This window comes from Nuphar pumila, chromosome 11 (genome assembly GCF_984573655.1).
Source record: "Nuphar pumila chromosome 11, dmNupPumi1.hap1.1, whole genome shotgun sequence".
Taxonomy (NCBI): Eukaryota; Viridiplantae; Streptophyta; class Magnoliopsida; order Nymphaeales; family Nymphaeaceae; genus Nuphar; species Nuphar pumila.
The window spans coordinates 117,605,641-117,627,448 of NC_143259.1; the positions used below are offsets into that span (position 1 = coordinate 117,605,641).

The following is a 21,808-nucleotide window of genomic DNA, read 5'->3' on the forward strand; positions in this document are numbered from 1 at the left end:
GACCTGTCGTACTTACACTCACTGTTCTAGCAGCGTAAAACTCTGTGTGATTTATCCCATCTTATTGATTTTTTTTTTGGATAATGCCCTGTGGATATAATTTATGTGATTTGTTTGGTCCAAAAATGTGTGTTAGTATAAACTGTTTTTTGCAAGGGTTTAAAAAATTCAACAGCTTACAATGTGTAAAATTTCATCATTGGGAGCAGTGTTGTGAGAGGCGTAAGCCTCAGAGGCCAGGCGCACATTCAAGGTGCTGAGGCGTTGTTGTGATGCGCCCCTCATCAACCTCCGACCAGTTGTGACCACCGACCATCGGAGTTGCTGTGATGCAGCTGCTGCTCAGTCTTCTCTGACCACCGGACGACCGGCATATCCCTCGCTTCCGTACCAGTTGGGCGCGTGGTCCTTCTCTTACTGCCTCCCCTCCCACCGCTTCACTTTCATACCAGTTGTGAGAGGCGTACGCCTCAGGCGTACACCTCAGAGGCGAAGCGCAGGCTCAATGCGTCTCTTTGCCTCATCGCATTTAACAACCTTGATTGGGAGTCATGTTTTTATGCTAAAACCATTTGATCAAAAACGTATTTGCAAGGAAGCAGATCAGGTCATGTTGAATATGATAGTTTTAGCTCATGCCGACATTGTGGCCGTCTGTATGCATTTTGGATGAATGCCACGCGGTTTTGTTGACTTTTTAGCTTTTTTTAAATACAAATAAGCTGGCCACGATGTCGGCATGAGCAAAAACGCTCATGTTCAGCATGACCTGCTTTCCATTTGCAAGGGGGAAAGAGATAAGCCCCAAGGGAACTAGTTGGCCTAGTGGGGTGGGGGCCTTGGCTGCTAGACGAGCAGTCAAGGTTTGATTCTGATGGGCATTGCTCCTCTTTGCAAGCCAATGCATAGCATAGGCCCCAGGGGCAGGGGTCCTAACCTCAAAGTTTTAGACTGCAGGTATAGCAAGCTGAGCCAGAGTAATCAGGTCTTCGTGCCGGGTGAGTTTTTTTCGGGTTATAAATTCAATCAAAAAAAGGCAAGGGTAAACTTACTAATTTTTTTTTGACAACCTCTGAATTCTGTTAATGTCCTTCAATTTATTGCTAGTTTATGTGGCGTTTAGCCATGTTACTTTGATTGCCTTAGATTAGGTGCATTGCATATAATTTATTTCATTATATTTTTTTTTATCAATACTAACATTTCAATTTTCTTGTAGGATGCTGGAGATGATCAGCGTAGAGGAGATGATAGAGGCATGGATGGAGGGGCAGATCGAGACAATAAAGAGGATGATGCTCCGAATCTTGGCGATGATTAGCTTCATGTATTGAATTTATTTCATGTACTTGTTTCAAACAAAACTCTTTGTATTTGTTCACTTATAACTAATTAGAACTTGGCGAGGATTATACTAGGTTGTTAAATTTGTTTCACTTATAACTTGTGTTAAATTTGTTTTACCTACTTTGTATATGTATTTTTTATGTGTGCTTTGTTTTTATACACAGGTTATATAAATTGTATAACAAGAATTTTTTTTCTTAATATTTATATTTCAAACAAAATTGTTTTGTTTTTTTAAAAAATTTGAGTCATATTAGCGACGGATATTATCTGTCGCTAATATTTAGCGATGGATTTTCCAAAAAAAATCAGTCGCAAAGTGGCGACGATATTTGGCAATGAATATCCATCACCAATTTAGCGGCAGATTGTAAATGTATCATGCTGAATGCATGTGCAAGATCAAATTAATCAAATAAAACTTGTATATATGAGTTTTAGATAAAAGGGATGGTACTTTAGAATGTAACCATTATTTTACCACATTCAACAACAAAAAGAGATCATGCACTTAACGTTGAATAAGTAATTCAAAAAGTTAAAAGTAACAAAGAGCACCATGAGAATAACTTTTGAAAAGTGAGTTTTTTTTTTAAGTAGGTGCAACTTGTGACAGCTAAATGTAAAATCACTGCTGCACGTATGGTGCTGCATGCCAACTATCCCTTTTTATTTTATTTAAATATTTAAGAACGTGTTGGGATGTTCTGTCTTCACCTTCATTTTGACAACTTTTAATAATTAAAAAATAAAACCAAATAGCAAAATATTTGAGTCCCGTGTTTAGGGGACACGACACGGTACACAGACACAGACCGCTTGACACGCCATGACAGGACTCATATATGCAAGTTGATATTTTTTACAGTTAAAAAGGTAAAAGTAATAGTGTAATATATTTTGATAATTTTTCAGTGTTTTATAGTTTTGTTGCTAATATATGTTTATGTGTTATAGTAAAAGGCTAGAAAATGCATACATGAAAATAAATTTTTTATAACAGTGCATTTATATTTATTATAATCTACACACTTTATAAATAACAAGTTGGCAAGGAAGGATCAGGAGCACACTTCGAGTCCATCATTGCTTGGGCTCCACAGTGCATACTGGCTGTATCCCAAAGATGGATGGTGAACAGGTGCAGCAGCACACTAGAAGTGTGTAACCACATTGCACCTCATCCTCCCTCTATCACTTTAGGATTGTATAGGATTGAGATAGTATCAAGTGACCCCATACCTTCTCCAAAGGGCTTTGGCCTAGTGGGATGGGGCCTAGGCCGCTAGGCAGGCGGTGTAGGTTCAAATCCCATGGGTGTCACCCCTTGCGCAAGCCAAAGTTTGATGATTTTTTGGGGGCAATGGGTAAACCCACCGAGTTTTACGCTGTTAAGACAAGTAAGGATGTCAAAAGATCGGGTTTTATCTGATATCCGATCGAAGCTGATTCCGTTTAGTTGAACTTCGTAAGCCAAAGCCATATCCAATTATAATCAGATTTGAATGTGTTGATTTTTTCATGATGAATCTGACGGATATCTGGATTAATGGATATTTGACTTTTCTGTACGAGTTTTTATCGATCCAAATCTGAATTTGTTTAGCTAATATCCAATTAGTCGGATCTGGTGTTTGCTACATCCGACACAAATCTGAACCGTGCGTATAGGGCTGCCAATGGGTTGGGTTTGTACCAGGTACACAACCGGACCCGAACCTGAAGTTCTACCGTGGACATAAAAATGCCTAACTGGATATTATTCTGGTCAACTTCAACCCCACCCAAGCAATAGCAGACTGAGTTCAGGTTCTCATTTTATACAGATATCCAACCTGATGAGGATTGACCGAGTGTTTTATATGTACTTTTAGTGAAAGTAAGCTCCTAAAATTATACAAATCCGGTCATAGGATTTCATTTTCTTGACTCAACAAAACCCGAATCCTACAGCTTGTTATTTGGGTGGGTTCAAGTTAAAGGTGTCAATGGATCACGTTTGAACCCGACCTGTACCAAACCCTATTGGATCAGGGTTTGGTGATAAATAAGAAGGCCCGATTAGAATCCAGGTCGGACTGGAAGGGTTCTTTTAATATATGGAGCCAGGTATGGTTTGTGAAATTTCATACCAGACCTGAGTTCCAATTAAGATTCACAGATTTTCAATGTAAAAATTATAAAAAAAATATTATTTTACCGGATATGGTCTGGGTCTGGTTCATGCAATCCTTATAGAATCCTAGTATGGTTTCTCTTATGGTGGGTCTGAATTAGACCCGAGCCAGGACCCAGTACCATCATTTCAAATAAAGTTTGGGTCTGGTTCCACATGGGTCCGAATCAAACCCGACCGGTTGACACCCCTAGTTCAAGTACAACTTCATGGGTGGGATACCCAACCCATTGACAGCCCACATCCCTAAACTCAAGTAACATGTGGGTCAATTTGAGCTATTAATTTTCTTGATAGCCTTATCTGATTACTTTGTATGTAATATTAAATCATTATATATATCTAAACACTCAACTCATATGAGCCAAATCTGAGCTTTCAATTTCTCAAACCAACATAACTAGAACCAAACGGCTTGTTATTTAGGCAGGCTCAACTGTTCAAGTGCACCTTGATGGGTCAGAAACCCGAGTCGTTGACTGCACTGTTCTATAACTAGCAAAACTTCATTTAAAATGTTCAGCTTTTAACAAAAACATTGACATTAAAAAATGAAATCCCATCTTCTTCAAAATATCAAAGAAAAACACATTTTCTAGAGAAAAAAAGTTTAGAACACAGATTTATATTTAAGCAAAATACTTTACGACAAGCTCAAAAATATGTACTAAATCATATTTTTTATGTGCAAAGGCAAGCCCTATGAAACAAAAGCTGGAGTAAAAGAATATTTACTAAATCATATTTTTCATACTTAGTTAAAAGGGAAAATGACAAAAAAAAAAGGAAAAAAGAAACCAGAAAAGCATAGGCCTATTGGTTACAAACCTTATCTTCTCTGCACTCCCCTCCTCTCTCCAACGGCGTCCACCACCCTACTTCACATCTTCCCCGACCTAAAACCTTCTCTTTCTCCCAACCTTACTCCAAACTCACCAAAATTCTCTCACCCATCAAAGAAAACAGCCATAAAATGCACTTCCCAACCTCAGCAATCCCAACCCCAACTGCAACAAACAGCCGATCCACAAGAAGAGGGAACTTCAATCCAAAAGAGGCCCAAACCCCAGCTAGCAAAGGACAAGAAACCATCAGACTTGGACAAAGCTGAGACACCAAACTTTGAGATAGGATAGAAGATGTCCAAGAAGCTCCCTTTAGAGAAGAAGAAAGGGTATGTGATCATGGACAAGTTGGAAGGCTTGATGGACAGGCAGTACGGTACCACCGAGCTGCTGGCAAAGGCTGGGGGGATAGTGGCAGAGACGGTGAGGGAAGAGGCTGAAGTCCTAAGAGAGAAGGGTGAGGTAGAAGACAGGTTGGTGGTTGAGCTCTTTAGAGTGTTGAAGTTGATGGACATGGAGCTTGAGATGGTGAAGGCTGCCAAGAAGGAGGAGACGTTGGCTGAGAGGCTGAAGCAGGCAAAAACCAGGTGCAGACAAGCCATTCTGGTTGCTCATTCTTTCTGAGTCACTGATTCGGTTCTGTTTTTATATTTGGTGAAATAAAATGATAATTGGAGTTCATTGTATATATCAATTGTAGATGGCAGACTTGGTTTTGAGTCTTTTTTTGGCCTTCTATGTTGGGAGTCAGGAGTATGGACTCAAGTGTATGTTAGGTTCATAGTTGGGTTCCACTCATCCACTAAGCCAACCCTATCTTGATACCCCTTTTGGGATTTCATTCATGCAAGTTGTTTCGATCAAATCGGACTTTATAGATGTGATCTACAATGTGCATTTAGTGAATATCAACATTAGAATCCGACTTGTTTGCAGGATTTTTTGGTAATTCAAAAACCAACGTCTGAAAACACAAAATTTTGATTCCTAGGAATCGCAGTGTTGTTCAAGAACAGGAACATGGTCATATAAGTATGCTGATGAATCGGTAGAAGGAGAATGAAATAGAATGAGTGGCTTAAAGCTCATCAAAGTCTTTTCGAGTCAATAGAAATGGGGATAATCTGGCGACAGGGGAAAGCAGGCGCGGCATGGGATGGAAGGCCTGTAACCATTGTCTGCGAACATAGAGGGAGCGACCAAGGGATGCTCGTGGGTGACCATAGTCTCCAAAGGCAGCGCTCAGGCGGGATCGGCTTTAAAAAAAAAATTCAGGCCAGTGAAACTAACCAACAGCCAAGGGTCAGAATCCCGGCCTCAAGACATTCGCAACTCGTGGGCCTCACAGTGCTCTCAGGCTTCTCCGGGAGCCTGGACGACAAGAGGATGGAGTACCGATATACAATAGAGGCGCTAAAACACCAGTGGGCACACCTAAAGGGAGTGATGTTTTCGACGCTCAAGGAAGACCTATTCCTCATTACAACAAACAACGACTGAAATGTGATGTGCCTCTGGATTTTCAGCCAGGCTCCCTTGTGGAAATTGAAATCAAGCATAGGCGTCTCATTGTATGAGAGCAGTATCTGATACTGTGAATACTGCAGGGCGATAACACACACATCAGACCGGTGTCGCGACCGGCCAACTGCGACAGAGGAGAGTCTACAACCGGTTGAAGAGGGGTGACACTAAGTGAAGGTGACCCAAAAATAGCAATGACAAGGTAGAGAGGGGATGAGAAACAAGCGCACTAACCAGTTCGGTCCTCTATCAGAGGGCATGGAGGAGGACACAACAAGGGTGGAGGAGGTACGACAACCACCTAGCGCAAGCCCCCAACCAAGCAACAGCATGTCCAGGCTGAGGCTCGACGACCATGAAAAGAGGGTGCGGGTACCAGGGTTGTCACAGTGCGCTCATCCAAAAAACCGATAGCCGGCAGGCCGGTTGATCGTGCCGAGGTGGTGGTTGACTCGGCGAGCAGACGGGAGGAACAGCATATCCCAATCATGAAGGACACGGGATGCTGCAACGAGGAAGGGTGCGTCCTGAAGGCACACCATAAAGGTCGGAGAAGGGAAGAGCCTGGAGGTACAACAGGCAAGGGTGGTAGGCTCAAGGACTGCCAGCAACAAGGACATCTCAAACGTTGATTCACAACAGCACAACCAAGGGGGATTGGATCAGTTGCCATACGATGGCACAAAAATTTGTGCCTTACGCACCTGGTCACCTTGCATCTTGGGATAGGGCCTGTCAGTTGTGGTGCCCAAGACCTAATGGAGGCGATCAGGTGTGTAAGGCACAATTTTTTGTGCCATCATATGGCACCTGATCTAAACTCAACCAAGGGATGGTACCTGAGGTCACAAAGAAGGAAAACCAAGGCAACCAGGTACGCCCCCTTTTCCTTTCCTCCTAAAGATATATCCCGACCGAACCAATGTGGGTGTGGTAATATACCAGAAATGCCCCCATGTTTTTCCTTATCACCCAACACCAACACGGCTGAGTTAGATTTGGATGAGGGCCAGGGATCCAGCCCGACGCAAACAATGACCCTGCTCAATAAGAGAGAGAAAAATAAACGGCTAGTGAGAAAGAGAACAGAGGTATATTTAGGGGGTTCAAACCAAATTTTAAGAAGAAATCCACATTGACTAGTCAAGAAGCTCTTAAAGACTAGAGGACCACCGGCGGAAGCTCTCTCTCTCTCTCTCTGAGGTTCATCTCGCGGACGTGGTTGCTTAATTCTTGGTGGTTTGTTTAGATGGCGCAAAACGATTTAACATTCAAAAACTGGTGCATAAAATCTTGGTAGATGTTTATGCGATCTTGTGTATGCATCTTAGTGATCTTCCACTCCCTCCTGCTGATGCTACTTATCCTTTGTCGCAATCTGGGCAAGCGGCTCCGGCGTGAGCCCATTTTAAGCCCATTTTATCTGTCTGATGTTCTTTTCTCTTGTGCTTTCTTTATTTGTTTTGGCTTTTGCTCTTGTTCAGTTCATGGGTTCACCATTTTGTTGATCTTCATGAGTGGTAATGTTAAAGTACTTTCGGCTCTCTCTCTCTCTCTCACACACACACACAAATTGTGTTTTGAAATCACTGCCATCCGTCACCTTCATCACCCCCATCACCCCCGCCACAAAATGCTGATGTCATCATTACACAAAGATGAAGGCCATGGACGGTGGTGATTTCAGAACACAAAAAAAAAGTGTTTTGGCATATCACCTGATCCAATCTCAAATCTCTTCCCCTGGCAACAACTCCAGAAGTGTTCATTTGTTGGTCAGTATCAAAGACGTAGAGCAGTTTATGTTGCACCCATTCCCTAAGTTCTAGCATTTAGATTATCCAAAATAGTCAATATCAAAGACGTAGAGCAGTTTATGTTGCACCCATTCCCTAAGTGCTAGCACCTAGATTATCCAAAATATGAGCTGCATGAAATAACTAAGTTCTGTCAATAAACAGGTTACCATAAAGACACTACCACGCTAACTTTAGTGCAAATGTTGGGACAAACTCGACAAGAAAGCGGTAACACATTTCCATTAACTATAGGAAGAGGGAAAACGAAGAACCAGTAAAGGATATAAAGCAAAAGCAAGGCATCGCAATTGCATCAGATCTGCAGCTGCAATTTCAATAAGCCAGAGAACAATGCTCCACGTATTGGATGGTTTTCTTTCCCTCTTTCTCTCATTTTATCCACTCCCTACTCTCTAGTGATAGCTAGTTTTCAATTTCGACTTCATTATTTAGGTCAATTTCACCCAAGTCATCATGGACTTCATCCACATCCACGTCCACGTCCACATCTTCATCATCACCCTTACACTGCACAACAAAGAGAAGAAACCATTACCCACAATTTAATAAATTAAAAAAATAAAATGGACACAGGATCAATGGCAAGTTACAATCAGCATTTACTGAATGAGAAAAACAATCATTGAAGAATTAAGAATCAGTTCAAATTCACCAAAGCTCCCAAACTTGTGTTCATGGCTCTGTAAATAGGTTCATCTACAGATGCACAAGTTTGTAGCTGAGACCTTACATAACAATGTACCTGAAATATAATAGCTGACAGGAAGTTCGAAAAATAATAGTGGAGACTAATGAGGAGTACCAATATCTTCCATTGGATCTAAGGATTTGAAAAACCTTAAATACGATGATAACTAGAAATTGTTGTTTTCTGACCTCCAGGTTCACGATTCTTCACATAATAAATAAAAAGGCCAGCAAAAGCATGAACTTAAATTCCCTAGAACCATTAAGTTTAACGAGATCGAGACCTGGTCATAGGCATTCTGAGGGATGGCTGGTAATGGAGGAAGTAGAAACGAGCGTGGGATAGGTTTATCTGCAGAAGTATCTGAGGCTGCACCCAAGCCAGTTGTCAAAAAGTTTGTGCCATTTGCCACTTCAGGTTTATCATCAATCTCGATTGCTTCAACGAATTCATCTTCGGCATGAGCAGCCATGCTAGTTGATGGCACTGCATGACCCAAATCTGAACCTCTGGCCTGTTCATGAATCAAATCAACAGCAAGATATTGCTTTCCAATTGAAAATGAGAAAAGGCCAAAAGATTAGAGATAATCTCCTGATCAATCAACATCCTGATCATGAAAATTCACATATTTTATCTAGAATAGATAATAAACAGCCACCAACATTGCTACTTTGGCGTCCTGGGGCAAACCATTAGAACCATCAAAGAGAAAATGAATAGCAGATACCTTTTCTGTAGGTGGAACGGCAGGCGGAGAACCATTTTCTTCAGCCTGGATTGCCATCCTGTCATTCTGGAAATGCTTATCAGGTCTGGCTATTTCACTCAGATGTGCATCTCGGCTCCTTAGATTTGCTGCAAGGAAAACAAAAATATTCTTAGACTTGCTGCAAGGAAACTTAAACGCAATACCAACTTTAGCATATACTTAACAGTAGCAAAAACCAAAAAATGGCCATAAACAACATGATCACAATACAACCAGTAATCATTCAGTTTTTTACAAGATAAAGAAAAAACCACAAATATATTGTTGAAAAAAGGGCTTTTAACAAGATCAAGATATCAGCAGAAAGCCAGAAATATATTGTTGAAAAGCGATGAGGGATGAGCATACTTGAATCTTCCTTTGTTTGTTATATTTCCCCAAACCAGATACCTTGGTATGCCGCAGATTTTGAGCAGTTAGATTGGAAATTCTACACCCCAATAAACATGGAAAACCAAAATACCAAATATCATGGGATTCATCAACAGCCTAATGATACTGATACCTATGCGGCCTGGCATGATTTTCTCACTGTAATCGATTCTCTTTGATGAATTGCATCAGGAATAAGTATCAGTCTGCACCAGATCATGTCAAGCAGATATGCACATGTAACAGTCTGCTTTACATTGCAAAGGAAAACCTAGCAGCTTACTAGGATATCATGGCAGCATGACATAAATTGTACTCGTCTTTTGGAGCTCTATTATGGGTTCTCTATCAGTTTACTTACATTACATGTTGCTTGAACATGTTTGAAACACAAGCATTAAGAACAGTAAGTCTGTCAACAAAAGAAAATAGATTCTGGCATTTCTCACATTCAAAAGTATGGATCAAGAGAAAATTACTTGTTTTTCCTTGGGAGATCATTCCTAAACAAAGGAGGGTTTACAAAGTTGTTCACCAGGCAGTGAACTATGTGCTAACCCTCCTTTTCTTCCATCCAGTGGCATCTGGTTGTGCTTGCCATTGTATTTCAAGAGCATTATCTTTATGAATGTATACCAGCACCTTCAATCGCAAAGCAACAATACTTGATGATGAAAAACTTTGTAATCCAAATCAATTGATTCAAAACATCCAATTACAAGGGTTGCATGATGTCGGAATGAACTATAATACAGTTAACAGCGATAAATCACAACTCTTGGAAAACAACATTGGATGCATTCTATACATACACCACATTACCAAAAGTTACATGTAACATATGTCAAATGAATACTACATTTTGGCCCCCATATCATCTCCCCTTATATACTACTCATATTGAAAACTTCATTAAGATGGCTGTATCCCCCGTATCTGCAGCTGTATCCATGTCACATAGCATGTAACATATCAAATCTTTGGTGAGAGCGACTAATGATGTACTGAAAGCCCTCAAGATGGCATGATCCCTCAAATTTATATTTCCCCCCTTTTTTTGAAGAGAGGTATTATTACTGTCGTCATATTCTCACATTTCAGGATTCAATTGGCACCCTGCATATTGAAAACGATATTCTTACATCAGTTTATTCTCCATATCATTGTGAGCATAAGAGCATCACATTTACAATTTGATTTTATAGATTCGTAATAAGATTATCTTGTTAGAAAGAGAACCAGGTATTATTTTAATGTGTCTAAAAGTTTTGCATTTTTAATGATACTATTTGGAACTGAAAATAACTACTAAAATATATTGTATGAGCATTCATTAGTCAAGATGCGGCACCTATATTATTACTTGTTCATTCACATTTTTAAATAGCAATTACCCCATCCCAAGCTGCCATATGAACTTAAACTTGCTGAAATTTTATAAGTTTGTTTTCATTGCACACAAGCCTACACCTAAATTTAGCTCCAACAGCCTGCCTTTGGTAGCACCATACAACACGGATTTTCTGGAAATCAAAACTGACCTGATTTAGCTTCTTCACCAGCTGCATGGCCGAGACGCAACCTTTTCCATTTTGGAGAGACTTCATTTTGCAGTTGAATCCTAGGGCTAAACCGGAAACCATCTGCATCTCCATCACTGATGATGTTAATGCTTGAATCATCTTCGTTGGGAATAGTTTTTGCAGGGTTTAAAACAATTTGATCTCCCAATTTTTGTAACCGAGCTTGAGTCCTGAGCAGTTTGTATGCATACAACAAAAAGTTGCATAGGTTATATCAGTTAAAAAAAATTAGGTCAGAATATATTGCATATTCCTCCAAGGTTGGAAGACATGTAACACTAGTTTAAAGCAAAGGTAGCAACTTCAAGAACCAGGTAGATCATTCAGCAACCTTGAGCACAATTGCAAGGAAAGATGTGATATTAGAAATAAAAGGAGATTAAGCACACCTTTTTAGTTCATCTTGTGCCCTTGAATACCGGCTATAAGCTTTAATAAACTTCTTGATTTTTGAAGTAACCCTGAGGAGAAAAGGAATCGTGTAATATATCTTAAATGCCAGTAAAACAGATTAACTGCATTTTTCTTAAAGCAGCAAATAATTTTAAAATGCATTCAGAAGCAAAGATAAAAATACAGGCAGGGACAAGCCACTCTAATTAATCCAGTGAAAAGATACAAAGACGACATTGATTAGCAGTACCTCTTAGAATCTTCCTGCATCTGCTTCAATTGAATTTCAAGGTCCTCATTTCTAGTGGAAAGTCTGTCAGCTTCTTCATTTGTCTTCTCCAAAGAGCTCTTTAAATAAAACAGTAGTCGAGATGAGTGGACAAGTGTACAAACTTGGAGAATTAAAAGCTCCATAAATGATTTTTGTTGTACATAAAAAGAATACAAGCTAAATCAAGGGAACAAAAAATAAGTTGAAGAGTATTATGGAGAAAACCAAACATTAAAGGGTTAGCAACGTTTGGCCTATACCGAGAATAAGGCTGCAAAAAAACCTCTCTCCACGCACCCATCTCTAGCCAAAACCACTCTCCAAGGCTGTCAATGGGTTGGATCTTGGGTCAGGTACCCAACTAACCAAAATCTAAGCAACTGGATTCAGCTAAAAACTCAGAGACCCAATAAAAACAGCAATATTTGATAAATGCAGAACATAAGAGGGCATTTGATGGGCAGAAAACAACATTCTGCAGGAATTGTTGTGTCTCAAACTGTGTGGATCTATGTCACATGGGCACGGGCGCGTAGGGTATGACACGGCAATTTAAAAAATCGTGGGTATGGGGACACGGGTATATATATATATATATATGTGTGTGTGTGTGTGTGTGTGTGTGTGTGTGTGTATATAATATTGTGTTCCTTTTCTTTCTCTTTTTCCAGCATCAACAGAAGAAGAAAAGGAAGGAGAAGAAGCCAGGTATGACCCCCCCCCCTCCTCCTCTCTCTCTCCACCACTTCTTCCTCTCTCTCTTCTCCTTTGTTTCTTCTTCTTCTCTCTCCTCCACTCTCGTTTCTTCTCGCTCTTGGGGGAATCGAGAGAGAAGAGTGAAATCGAGAGAGGGGGGAACGAGACCAGAAAGAGGGGGTTATCGTGGCTGTTTGGGTCGGTCTGGTTTGGACACAACCCAGGGCGTACCCACACTGAGTCCGGTACCAGTACCCATGTCTTTCAGTGTCGACACGGGTACGGCACCCCAATTGGCGTGGCTATAGGTGCGGATGGGTTAAAATCTCCAATCAAACTGAAGGAGATTTTTTGCAATTTAAACATAGAAAGCTCTAGGTCATCGCCCAGGAGCGCCGGGTCACACCGGTGCCCGAGTGTGGTGTGAAATAGGCAAGGGTTCCCTCACTTTGTTGGACGGGTGAAGGTAAAGACGATAGTTTAAGACCATAAAATTAGGTTAGCCACTTGGAACATAGGGTCTTTAACTGGTAAGTTGGTAGAGTTAGTAGATGTTATGTATAGGACAAAGATTGATATTTTATGTTTACAAGAGACCAAAAGGGTAGGTGAGAAGGCAAAAGTGATAGACCCTTGGGGATATAAGATTTGGTATACAGGAATAAATAGGAATAGGAATAGAGTAGGGATTGTTAGTAGTCGTGAGTGTATAGATAATGTAGTTGAGGTCCATAGGAAGGGTGATAGGATTTTACTTATTAAATTAGTATTAGGTACGGATATCATTAATATTATTAGTGTTTATGCACCTCAAGTAGGTTTAGATGATTCCATTAAGCGTCAATTTTGGGAATATTTAGACGGAGTAGTACAAGGGATATCTCATGGAGATAAGATTTTCATCAACGGTGACCTTAATGGACATGTAGGCATTAGTATGGATGTATTTGAGAGTATCCATGGAGGCTATGGTATAGGAGAAAGAAACAAAAGTGGAGAAAGGATTTTAGATTTTGGTTTGTCCTATGATATGATCTTAGCCAACACTTGGTTTAGGAAGAGGGAGTCTCACCTAGTAACATTTAAAAGTGGGGTTAATACGAGTCAGATAGATTTTTTCCTACTTAAAAAAAGAGATAGGGGTTGTTGCATCGATTGTAAGGTTATATTGGGAGAAAGTGTAGCTACACAACATAGAGTCTTAATTTTAGATCTTAGAATTAGAAAATGCCGCAAAAGGGATAGACATAGGATAGATCCTAGAATTAAGTGGTGGGCACTGAAAGGAGCTAAACAATGAATGTTTTTAGAGCAGGTAGTTAAGGAAGTTGATTGGTGTCTCGAGGAGGATTCAGAATCAATGTGGAATAAGATAGCGGGTTGCATGAGAAAGGTGGCTAAGGAGGTATTTGGTGAGTCTAAAGGCGGTGCACTGCTAGGTAAGGATACATCACGGTGGAACGAGGATGTAAAATTAGCTATTAAGGTTAAAAGAGAGTGTTATAGAAATCTAAGTAAAAGTCATGATAATGAGAATTTGGAAAAGTATATGATAGCAAAGAAGGAAGCTAAGAAAGTAGTTTGAAACGCGAGGAATAAAGTATATAAGGAGGTTTATGACAAGTTGGATACCAAAGAGGGAGAAAAAGTATTTATAGGCTTGCAAAGATGAGAGATAGGAAATCGAGGGATCTGGGTATGGTTAGATGCATCAAAGACGAAACTCAAAGGGTTTTAGTCAAAGATGAGGAGATTAAGGAGAGATGGAAAGATTATTTTGATAAGCTTTTTAATGGAAGTCATGCTCAGGATCTTGAAGACTTCTTCATTTCTTCTCATGAGATGAATCGTGACTTCATGCGCAAGATTCAAAAGAAAGAAATTGCAGAGACTTTAAAGAAAATGAAATCAAGAAAGTCAGTTGGACCAAATGGTATACCTATCGAGGCTTGGAAATGCTTGGGTGAGAATGGTTTAGAATGGTTGACAATCTTTTTAACAAGATTTGGCGGACAAATAAGATGCCTAAGGAGTGGAGGAAGAGTACTTGGTGCCTCTATATAAGAATAAGGGTGACATACAAGATTGCACAAACTATCGTGGTATAAAACTCATGAGTCATACTATGAAACTTTGGGAGAGGGTGATTGAGCATAGGTTGAGGAAGGTTGTCATGATATCGGAGAATCAATTTGGTTTTATGCCTGGAAGATCAACTATAAAAACTATACATCTTCTTAGACAAATTATTGAGAGATATAGAGAGAGGAACAAAGATTTGCATATGGTTTTTATTGATTTAGAGAATGCATACGATAGAGTACCTAGGGATGTTCTCTGGTGGACAATGATGAAGAAAAGTGTTTCTCTAAAGTACATTAGTATAATTAAAGATATGTACGAAGGAGTGGTAACCAATGTCTGCACTTGTGGAGGGGTGACAAACAATTTTCCTATAACAGTTGAGTTACATCAAGGATCTGCATTAAGCCCTTTCCTATTTGCTATAGTGATGGATGAGCTTACAAAATCAATTCAAGAAAATGTGCCGTGGTGTATGTTGTTTGCTGATGATATTGTTTTGATTGATGAGTCTAGAGCTGGGGTTAATGCTAAGTTAGAATTATGGAGACAGACATTGGAAGCAAGAGGTTTTACGTTGAGTAAGAGTAAGACAGAATATATGGAATGTCAGTTTAGTAAGCAACGCAGTAGTGATGAGTGTAGTGAAGCTTGGCGAGCAAGAAATATCGGTGGATGATTGTTTCAAATATTTGGGATCTATCATTCGAAATGATGGAGAAATTGATGGAGATGTAAACCATAGGATAAAGGTTGGGTGAATGAAATGGAAAAGTGCAACTGGAGTGCTATGCGATCGTAGAATGTCATTACGATTGAAGGAAAAGTTTTATAGGACGACAATCAGGCCCATTTTATTATATGGTACGGAATGTTGGGCTGCCAAGAGACATCATATTTAAAAAATGAGTGTAGTTGAGATGCGTACGCTTCGATGGATGTGTGGAAATACAATAAAAGACAAGATTCGAAACGAGAAGATACGTAAGAAGGTAGGCGTTGCATCCATTGAAAATAAGATGAGAGAAAATCGTTTACGGTGGTTTGGACATATTCGGCGAAGGCCTAATGATGCTCCTGTTAGAAGGATGGACAAAGGGAAAAAATGTATTAGTCAAAAGAGGTCGAGGTAGGCCTAAGAAGACTTGGATGGAGATGATAGGAAAGGATATGAAGGCTTTGAACCTCACCGAGGACATGGCATTGGATAGAAATGATTGGAGGAGAAGGATTCATGTGGAGGACCCAGAATGATTTTCTTTTTTGGTTCATATCGCCGACCCCAATTGTTTTGGGATGAAGGAGTAGTTGTTGTTGTTGTTGTTTTTGTTTAAACATAGAAAGTTCTCCTTAAAAGTATAGAATTCAGCAAAACACACAAACCAATCAAGAAAGAAAATATGAATAACAAACGATGATTGAAAAATAATCAGCAGTACTTATTTGCACATGAAAACGGCAATCTTAAGGCTATAAAATAGAGAAATAATAAGAAACAATGAAAATGACATCCCTTCTAGGGAAATTGGCAGCACATCCAACAATATTCTTCTCTTTCCACGCCAACAATAAAATTTTGATGACCAAGAGGATACCTCTAATTCACACTTGTGAGCATCAAGAATTTCAATATCCAACTGTACCTTCTTCAACTGCACAAGTATCCATGACAAGATATAGGCAGTCAGTTAAAACATGCAACTGCATGACCTTCACTTTAAGATAATAAACAACAATGCCAACACCAGAAACTTAAATACCCGCTAGATATAGTAGTCTACTAAGATATGATGATAATGATCAGCAAACAAAGCAAACCTGCTCTTCCATATTATCGTTGTCATCGTTTGAGTACATGTTGGTCTCATTTGTTCGACCACCATCAGCATCTGAGAAGTTTAGGTCATCAGAAACATCACTATGTCCACTCAGATGCTGCCTTTTTGAGTTTCTTCTCTCACTGCACAAGAAATTTTTCCTACAATCTCAGAATTATAAAGGCTGAAACTTGAAACAAATGCATTGACCAAATAAGGGAAGCCAGAAAGTTCATGTCTCAAGCTGCAAGAGGTCAATTCAAACTTAAATTAAGGCTCATTATCCAGTTAAGCATATTTGATTTTTCATCAAATACTTGGGCATAGTAAGATATGTCCTAGCAGACCAGAGGATCTTAAAATTTTAGACATCATCCAAAAGAAAAGTAAAAAAAAATCATCTTCAATCTGTTTAACTTTCAGCGTGCAAGGATTATGGTTGCATGAACTTTCAAACTGCAAATTAACATAAGAAATGAAATAAAGAATAGAGGTCCACACCTCCCTCTTCCACGAGATCGAGAAGGGCTGTGTACTGCACATCGAATCCAGTGTTACAATCTCACAAAGCATAATATATTAGAACTTCAACAACAGGAAGAATATGAAAACCCTATTAATCTTGTATATACCTTTACATAATACCAACTACCATAACATCAAGTAAATGGCTCTACAGCCAAGCATTTGTTTCTATCTGTTGCCTTTTAATGAAGACCAAAAAGCATGATCATTCAGCACATGGATCTATTTCCCATCCTTGAGAACAAGAAAGCAAAATAGAAATACAGCAGCTATATGTAGGCCCTTACTCACCCCGATCATGCTTCTGGCCACGAAACACATTTCTTCCTCTGAGGTCTCTTCCTAGAGGAGATCTTCGGTGAGGAGACTGTCGGCGGTCAAGCCTCTCCCTCAAGTCACTACCGCGATAATCCCTCCTTCCTGCAAAAAACAGAACTAAGGATAAATTCTCCTATTTGTGGCATTGCAGTAAATGACAACAGTAGAATGCACAAAAGCATGTTAAACACTAAGCTTACCAATTACATAAAGCTTACCCTTATATTGAGTACTATGAGACAACTAATAAGGATAATACAGTTCCTCCTTGCCAGATCAGAAAAAAGGCCATGGTCTACAATGCCGTCATAAAATTCAAATATATACAGATATAACCGTGCTAACACTGAGAAAATCCTTTTGACAATGAAGCAAAAATTAGATGATGACTGGTACAGCTGCCTTCTTGAGAAATAAGCAAAACAACAAATCTGAACCATACAGAAGCCCTCCCTGATCCCAAAGAAATATGTCAGCACAATTGAGCAGAATTCCACCATAATCAGCAAAGCTCTCGATCCATGGAGTCCTTCAGCCATAGATGTAAAAAGGAATGGTTGCTGGGAATATAATATCCTCACCATTACATAGATTGCAATGCTATCACATATCAGAAACATTCATATGACATTGAAACTGCCAACCTTGTAGAAAAGCCATCGCAATGTTAACCACATGGTTATAAGTTGTAACCCAACTTGCATAATCTCCTGACTTATGAGAATCACAAGCAGATGAAATAAAAAGGACAAGATTCCCTATAATGAGATGCGATAACAAGCTCTACAAGCCGGCTGATCTTGGCAACAATGGAAGAGATAAACATGTATAAACAATTAAAATTTCCACAACAAAAAATTTGTTGTAATTGTGAGCATATTTAGGTAACTTTTATTATATGAAAGGCCACACCCCAAACAGTTGAAACATGTTAAGTCAATAGATTTCAGAAAAGTGGTATTTAAACAAAGGACCCATGTGTTTAGACATCCATTTATATTCACCAAAACAGCAAGAACTGCAAGTATCAAAGAGAAGTTGTGAAAGCCAGGTTGCAAGAAAGATAAGAACATAACATAGAAGCAAGTACTTCAGCCAATCAAATGAATACTATACATAGAAGTATCAATTTGAAACAAAAAACACAAAAGGTACCATCCAATGCAAGAAGAAAGCCTATCCCAAGCAAAGAATATTTTGGCAGGAAAGACCATGATCGGGAGAGTATACTATAAACAAATGAAATAGATCAAAAGCATAAGTTTAACCAAAAACGCATACTTGCAGCAAATTAGTGGATACTCATCATTTTAGGGAACACATTCCAACCAAATTTAAAAGCAACAGAAAACAAAATAGTGATATGTTTTTCATAACCAGATAGCTGTATTCGCCATTAAAAACTAAGAGCTGATAGCGAACATGACCAGATAGTCGCTTTCTTCATGAAATCATGAGACATGCATGTCAAAAAGCAATGAGATGAACAAAAGGAGAAATATATGAAATGAAATTGACCATATCAACAGAAGAGAATTGAAGCCCTTCTGAACACCAATGATAGGAATTTGCATTTCAAAATCGTTCTTATCACCTCATTCAATCTTTACAAATTTTAAAAAACAGAGAATGTGAATCAGCATCCTTTCATTTTTTAGTAATATTAAGAAGGTCAAATAAATTCAGCATTACAATAAGCAACTTGTCTACCGAGTACCATTTTTCTCAACAATCAGTGGTTCTAGCCTCATTCGTTAGTTATTTTGCATTTTCCATTACTACGTTCCACCACAAAATTAACAAGAGCTTTTATAAGACTCTAATTCCTAGGTAGTTTACTTCCTAGTTTGAGCATCATCATAAACCATTTTATTCAATTCATTGCATAAATTCAAGCTTGAAATTGTCACATAGCTCCTGTTCTAGAAGTAAATCTAAGCAATCTTGCCTTTGGGATGACAGCCACCCCTACTTTAGGTTCCAGAAATGCTATTTTTCTTTTAAATGCTCGCTTTTAGAGAGTAAGACTTGTACAAAGCTTCTAGAAAAAGCTTCCGCCTAGTCCAATATGGGGACAAGGATTGGTTTTATACAGTAAGAAACACTGTTCACAGCAAGCACAACTTATCAACACATCGTCTACCAAGAAAATTCTCCTACAACTAGAAAATCCACACAATAACGGAACAGCATACTTAATAACTAAAACATACAACAAAAACAGGTTTTCATATTTTCTCACATTTGTAAAATTTTATACTGACAACCATCGCCACGTACATTAGACAATATAGACAACTGCTACAGCTGCATAGTGAATAGCAAACAAAAAGAACAGCAATACAAAGCCTTCATAATCAGCAGATAGTCAACATAAGAAACTCACCACCAGCAGCCACCGAGAACCTCCGAAGTTCAGCTTCACCATGTGCGAAGGTGCAGCTCTGTCGCAGGCAGCGGCCTCTTTGAAACAGGATGCATAACTTTGTTTTGAACAATTTGCGCTCAACCATATCGATGAAGTATGTGCGCGCATAAAAAGATGATTACCACCTCAAAAGAAGAGGAAATGACTTGTTCGAAATTGAGAACATGCAAAGATGACCATTAATTGATACAATTATTAGACCGAAGACTTCCCAAAAGTTTAGCTCAAGCGAAAAATTCCCTGAAAAAGAACGGGAAGAGCGATTATCACTTTAACATCCCAAGTTGGAAACCAACAAAATACAAGATCATTAAACAAGCGTAAAAATGACCAAAACCAAACAAGGAAAAAAATCCATAAATCTAAACGATAATATGTATGGGGAAAAACGTGAACTGCATGGACTAGCAGACGTGCCACTATCACGAAAACCTTGAAAACCCAGTTTGGCAAAATGGCATTTTCCAAACGGTGCAAAAGCATAAGAAAGAGTAATAATGGTATCACGAACGCATGAACATATTAAGACCCTCCATATCGGCAACAAGCGAACGCTCCATATTAAGACATTCCAAACTCAACTCGGTAATAGAAAACACCATTTAGACTCGATAAACACAACAATCTACGATTGCCAACAATGAGAGGAAGAAAAAGAACCTGGAACCAATAGACAACGAAGGCGAGGGGGCATAAATTGCCCAATTAACGAATGCCATACTCAAACATCTCTTTTCTAATATGGGCAGAAAGTTTCACCATCCAAAAAATACACAACTATGATACCATTTCCATTTTTTTAAGGAAAAAATGCTTTAAAAAATCAAAGCGAAAATTTAGGAATCCAATCACAAACTAAAAAAAAAAGAGAGGAAAAAAACAAGTTACCAATCTCTCATTTCTTAATCCCCAACAACGAAACCCCAGTAAAAAACGGTAATTTTCCCATGTTGCGGACGATGCCTCATCACTCAATATGATATACTACTCGATTTTCTCTTAAATCATTTCTATTTTTATTCAAAAGAACGGGAATTACCTATACTTGAACATCATGGAAATCGCATAGAAACTCAAATTCAACAACACTCATTCTAGGAAAGAAATAGTATGTCAAAAAAAAAAGAATTCCATTTCCAAATGCAACCTAGATTTAAAAAATTTCAAACACGCAAAAAAATTGAGGAAAATTTGAAGTTGGTAGCGAACTTTTCCCAAAGAAAAGACCTATAAAAGAAGAAAGAAACATGAACCACCGATGGTTTACCCCATCAAAAGGTCGTCTGCGATGTAGAGATCAATAGTTCTGTGGAAGAACAACGTTCGAGTAACCATGGAGGAGAACGCATCACTGAAGCGCGAAAACGGAGAGAACGAAGAGGGAGAGAGGGGGGGGGAGGTCTTAAGCAACCAGAGAGCGAATCGCGATGCGAATATACCGGTTTGGATTACACCCGTTCGTATCGCCCGAGTTAGGGCTCTCAACTGTTCGGGGTACGGGTACCCCACTCATTAGGGGACTCGAACCCGCCCAAATAACAAATCACCGGGTTAAGGTTCGGATTTTATCGGGTCACGAAAATAGAATCTCATACTCAGACCCAGACCCACATAATTTCAGAAAAAAATTTATTAAAAATACATATAAAATACTTGGACAAAAATGGATTTACCTTGCAAGAGGACCCGGTTCTTGGAGAGGGTTATTGGTTATATAAATAAAAATTAAGGGTTTGCATTTAGTAGGATAAATGAATGTTCCGGATCCCTTTGAACTGTTTACACTTTACTTTCTTTTTCTGAAAGGCAAGCTGGGGTCGCACATAATCGAATGCAGCTTCATGGATCGGGATTCACACTCTTGGGTAAGGAAGGCCTTCACTTAATCGGGTTTTGGTTAACTATTTATTCCTAATTGGATATGGACTTGCACGCAACAATTTGATTCTTGCTGGATTCAGACTCGTTTTTGGGTCAGGATATAAATCCAAATTAGAACACTCTAAAAACTAAATCTGTATCCGGTTAATAATCAAATCTTGATTTCCTTTACCCAATCTCCGGATCTGGTCTTATATCCAACTCAAGACCGAGCCTTTCCCATCCCTAATTGGATATGGACCTGGTTTCAGTTCGGTGGTTAGGGCAGTG

At 39.1% G+C, this 21,808-nt stretch overlaps 2 protein-coding genes and 1 long non-coding RNA gene across 3 annotated transcripts; 1 reads left to right on the forward strand and 2 right to left on the reverse strand.

Annotated features, from left to right (window-relative positions):
• The first annotated feature begins 4,409 nt into the window (after nucleotides 1-4,409).
• On the forward strand, nucleotides 4,410-6,959 carry LOC149823074 (protein CHLORORESPIRATORY REDUCTION 41, chloroplastic-like). The gene has a single exon (XM_089980538.1). It carries the CDS (start codon nucleotides 4,663-4,665, stop codon nucleotides 4,990-4,992), a length of 330 nt encoding a protein of 109 aa, XP_089836664.1. The 5' UTR covers nucleotides 4,410-4,662; the 3' UTR covers nucleotides 4,993-6,959.
• An 826-nt stretch (nucleotides 6,960-7,785) lies between these two features.
• LOC149823075 (uncharacterized) lies at nucleotides 7,786-9,120 on the reverse strand. Its single transcript, XR_016425874.1, has 2 exons — nucleotides 8,684-9,120; nucleotides 7,786-8,219 (listed from the first exon to the last, which is right to left on the reverse strand). It is a non-coding gene; the product is annotated as an uncharacterized LOC149823075 (long non-coding RNA).
• A 1,328-nt stretch (nucleotides 9,121-10,448) lies between these two features.
• On the reverse strand, nucleotides 10,449-16,711 carry LOC149823076 (zinc finger CCCH domain-containing protein 40-like). Its single transcript, XM_089980432.1, has 7 exons — nucleotides 16,704-16,711; nucleotides 16,388-16,529; nucleotides 16,165-16,221; nucleotides 11,771-11,868; nucleotides 11,517-11,588; nucleotides 11,086-11,297; nucleotides 10,449-10,660 (listed from the first exon to the last, which is right to left on the reverse strand). Exons 1-7 carry the CDS (start codon nucleotides 16,709-16,711, stop codon nucleotides 10,635-10,637), a joined length of 615 nt encoding a protein of 204 aa, XP_089836558.1. The 3' UTR covers nucleotides 10,449-10,634.
• Between the last annotated feature and the right edge of the window lie 5,097 nt (nucleotides 16,712-21,808).